The 3,737-nt window shown below is 36.3% G+C and overlaps 1 protein-coding gene across 2 annotated transcripts; it reads right to left on the bottom strand.

The window, feature by feature from the left end:
* Nucleotides 1–1,300: 1,300 nt before the first annotated feature.
* LOC135146205 (uncharacterized) lies at nucleotides 1,301–3,297 on the bottom strand. 2 transcript variants are annotated; one of them, XM_064078364.1, is made up of 13 exons: nucleotides 3,211–3,297; nucleotides 2,999–3,142; nucleotides 2,811–2,922; nucleotides 2,660–2,755; nucleotides 2,373–2,429; nucleotides 2,214–2,321; nucleotides 2,076–2,159; nucleotides 1,883–2,011; nucleotides 1,780–1,831; nucleotides 1,661–1,728; nucleotides 1,566–1,607; nucleotides 1,421–1,512; nucleotides 1,301–1,368 (listed from the first exon to the last, which is right to left on the bottom strand). In XM_064078364.1, exons 1-13 carry the CDS (start codon nucleotides 3,234–3,236, stop codon nucleotides 1,362–1,364), a joined length of 1,017 nt encoding a protein of 338 aa, XP_063934434.1. In that variant the 5' UTR covers nucleotides 3,237–3,297; the 3' UTR covers nucleotides 1,301–1,361. The 2 variants fall into 2 exon arrangements, with proteins under 2 accessions (XP_063934434.1, XP_063934436.1); XM_064078366.1 differs by having other exon boundaries at nucleotides 3,216–3,276.
* Nucleotides 3,298–3,737: the final 440 nt, after the last annotated feature.

Consider the following 3,737-nt stretch of genomic DNA (forward strand, 5'->3'; position numbering starts at 1 on the left):
ATTATCGGGCGTGGATGCCCGCCGTGCGGCCTAGTGTGGTGGAAAACCGCTAAAAACCACCAGTGGGAAAGAGGCAAGTCTTAGGGCGCAGTACCCGAGGCCACCTGGAGACACCTGCCAGCACATCTGCCAACCACACCTCCCCGATTATGAGCTCCTCAGACAGAAGGGAGGAGCCCTTGCTCTATAGATTAATTGCGGTGTTCATTGTCTTTTAATCTCGGCTCCGTTTGAAACACATGTGTTGGGGATGATAATTATTATACTTGTATATAATAATATTTGGTTAACATAGTTCCTGCAAAGGACAGCGCGCATGTGGGTTTAAACGTTTAGTCCACGACCCGCTGCAATCTTTCTTTTTCTTGTCTGTTGTGCAGTTAGGTTTAATGCGCTAGGGGAGTCTATAATAATTAAATTTAGAGTGCTTTCTAATACTTCGACTTTCCTATATTATATTCATTATTTGTAAATAAAATACATCTTATCATCTAATATTACATATATTTAAGTCTAATTAAGAATCATAATGTGTATTACCATCTAATATTACATTTATTTACTTATGCTTAAATAAGGATTATAATGTGGACTATTTAACTTAGTTATTAAAATTAAGACTTCACAGAATTTTTTCTTAGTTTTAAAATTTCAAATTAAACTTGCACATATATTAATTTTTGCTTATTGTAAAAGGTTTAATGTATACATATAAAAACTGGCATATCTATAATCTTTGCGAGTATTAAAGTTTATTTAAAAATATATAAGTAAAATAAACTTTTTTTTTTGCATTTTGTTTGGTAACAATATATATAATATTTATTAAGCGTTGTTGTATTTACCCTCTCACATAGTATAAGTTAACCTTAATGATCAAGAAAAGATATTAAACAAGGAGCATAATTGAAGGTGGAACAGCGTTAACAAACCCACTCTGAGGAGCAAACCAAAAAGGCTGTTCCTGACCCTAGAGAGGGGCTTACATACAACTACAAACTTATTCAATTCTAGGTGTGCGCGTGCCTTTATCTGGTATCGGATTTATAACTCGGCACGAATACCCATCCTAACTGTCCAGTATAAAAAGCCATGAACAAATGTAACCAAAGGTTTCGGGTGAAAATAACTTTAAGGTGTTAAGACCTAGTACTATATGATGCCCTCCGCGCCAATTCGTGTTACCATAAGCTAAAAAAAAAAAACAAGAAAAATGCCTAAAGTCGTTTCTTATCTTTCAACGTAAAAAAATTTCAACTGTAGACAATAATTTAAGTAAAAATAGTCTTTATTATTGTACTTCAGCTTTTATAATTAAAACTCAGAAACCGAATTCAATATTTCAAGTACTTTAACAACGACTATTCTCTTAAAACAATTGATAACTACAAGAGGGGAGAAAGTAAGCTTCAAATGTTACCTATTTCCATCGTTGTGTGAAGGCGACGCGTCATCTGCGTTCTTCTTTTTCCCATTCTGCACTCCCCCGTTGCTGGGCTCCTCGCTGATTCCCTAAAAGTTTGGGTGTCAAGAATAAGTCTTTATAGTGCACCGCACAATATAACTGGTCTAGCGGGGCTCGCACCGGAGTTGCGTTCTTCGACAAACTATAGAACAATAAAGTGGTTACAAGGCAACCAAGTGGTGGTATACCTCTTACTTGTTGGTCGTATTCTTCAAGTGACATTTTCATGGCAAGTTCAATTTGCTCTTCCTCCGTTAAAAGTCCTTAAAAAAGTATTTATGAGTCTATAATGACACAAGTAATTGTGCCAGCACCGAGGTCAACGTGCTCCTCTTCAGAATCAAGATGGGCTCGTTTTTCTTGTCCCTATAAAAAACCTTATTAAGATGATTTTTCTAAAAACAATTTTAAAATTACGTTTTCGTTTGCAGGGCTGTCAGATGGTATATTAGTTGATAATCCTTTCGCACACTCTAAATCCGAATTTTTAACAAGTTGAGCTTTTTCTTGTCTCTCTCGCTCTTCTTCAGCAGAAATTCGAAGAACCTAAACACGTTAAACTGTTTAAAAAGTGTAGAAACAGAGTAAGAGGGAACGTCAAGAAAAAAACCATGGCCAGGTCGGGGTCAAGATTGGAATCAACTCCAAATTCATCAAATTGGGAGACATCGCCGCCTAGTACGGGAGAAGAAACCTATATTTGCTGCCAGCTTTAGTGCTTCCTCAACAGTGCTTAAAAAATAGCTACCAGAAAGTCGGAGAGCACACCAGAATCGCCAGGAACCCAAAGAAGGTGGCTGGTACCATCTTTATCAACCACACCAACAAATTTTTCTAGCTTCTCGTTATTTTGAACCTATTTATGAGTTTAGTAATACTAAAACTAAAAATATAAAAATAAAAATGCCTCTCCGAAGTTGATAATGTCTACCGAAATGTTCGCCTTTCTCAAAATTTTGGCTACCTAAAAATAGTGAAGGGACAAAAAAAATTAATATATATTTTTTAAAAAAACTGGTAAAACTCAAAAGAAAAGCTTAAGTTCATAGAGTTTTATAAACAAGGGGTTTCTTGCGAATAACTAACTTACGGTAACTTAAAAAATATAAGTTGCTGGAAGAGAACTAATTCCGAAATTCTACTCCCCTCCCCTCAACAAGTTTCAGCTAAGAACAAAAAAACGAAGTCAAGTACCTTAACAAGATCAGAAATCTCATCCTCTACCGGACTGCCTACAAATGCTACAATGCGTTGGCGCTGGTTTTTGTTAGGCCGATGGCGTAAAACTAACTGCAAATAAAAGTTGTATAATAAAAGACTCAAGTTAACCAGGTGCCTGACTTGCCTTAGAGATTTGAAGACTTTGTAAAAAGTATATTTTCCCGCTTATGTTAACTTCTTGTATACAGTGCAAAATTTTTCCCACATCTTGAGTCAAAGAGCAGAGCACGTTAGGTCTGTTAAATTTTATAAAAATTATAAGTTCTATTAGCAACGAAAAAGTAAACTAGTCAACTTTATTAAAACGTAAACCTATTGGCCATGGATAAAACAGCCAAAGAATTTTCTGGATTAAACTGCATTTTAGCTCCGCAAACAAGGTTGACAGCATCCGATTGAGCAGCAATTCGTGTTGGAGAAAAATCACCATTTCTCATCCACTCACTATTATCCAAGCTGACAAATTTAAGATTAGGAAAAAAACCTAAGCAAAAAGCGATGTATATGTGGTATATAACAGTAACCATACAACTGTAGCTTCCAAAACCATATTTATAAAGTTTTCACAACTACAGCGGTGAAACCATTAGGAGAACCCCCACAGTTCAAACGTAGGACCCTTAGCTGATTTAGTTCACTCCCTTCATTTAATTTGTAACAGACTACCAATACAACTTATTTCTTTGTATCGAAAACTCACATACATGCAGCCCCGTTTTATATATAATGTGAGCAGTCTATTAATTTAAAACCTTCCATTCCGGAGTTCTACCCGTCTTTTACTATGTTTTGCGGCTAACTTTATTGGCATATATAGGCTAAGACACTTATAATACCCATTTTCATCCACTTGGGCTGTGAGGTCTGGGGGGTGGTGTTCTCTTGTCATAGATTGCTCCCCCTTCTCCACAGGACGCGACGTCAACATGGCCGGCAAGCTTAGAATAAAAGCTGAACTAATAACATCAGGTCTCTAAGAGTGCCGAACACGAGAGAGAATAAAATTTTTTGCTATAATAGCTTACGAGACCACCTCTCAACTTTTAAAAAA

The sequence above is a fragment of the Zophobas morio genome, unplaced genomic scaffold (genome assembly GCF_036711695.1).
Source record: "Zophobas morio isolate AGI-343-1 ecotype UQ-CSIRO unplaced genomic scaffold, CSIRO_AGI_Zmor_V1 ptg000215l, whole genome shotgun sequence".
Classification (NCBI taxonomy): domain Eukaryota; kingdom Metazoa; phylum Arthropoda; class Insecta; order Coleoptera; family Tenebrionidae; genus Zophobas; species Zophobas morio.

Excerpts from the sequence above, each read along its gene's own strand:
- LOC135146205 (XM_064078364.1), bottom strand. The coding sequence starts at position 3,236 with ATGGTTTTGGAAGCTACAGTTGTATG. Across the intron at positions 2,012-2,075 it reads TTGACCCCGACCTGGCCATG|GTTCTTCGAATTTCTGCTGA; the intron begins GTTTTTTTCTTG and ends TAACGTGTTTAG. Across the intron at positions 1,832-1,882 it reads ACAGCCCTGCAAACGAAAAC|GGACAAGAAAAACGAGCCCA; the intron begins GTAATTTTAAAA and ends GGTTTTTTATAG.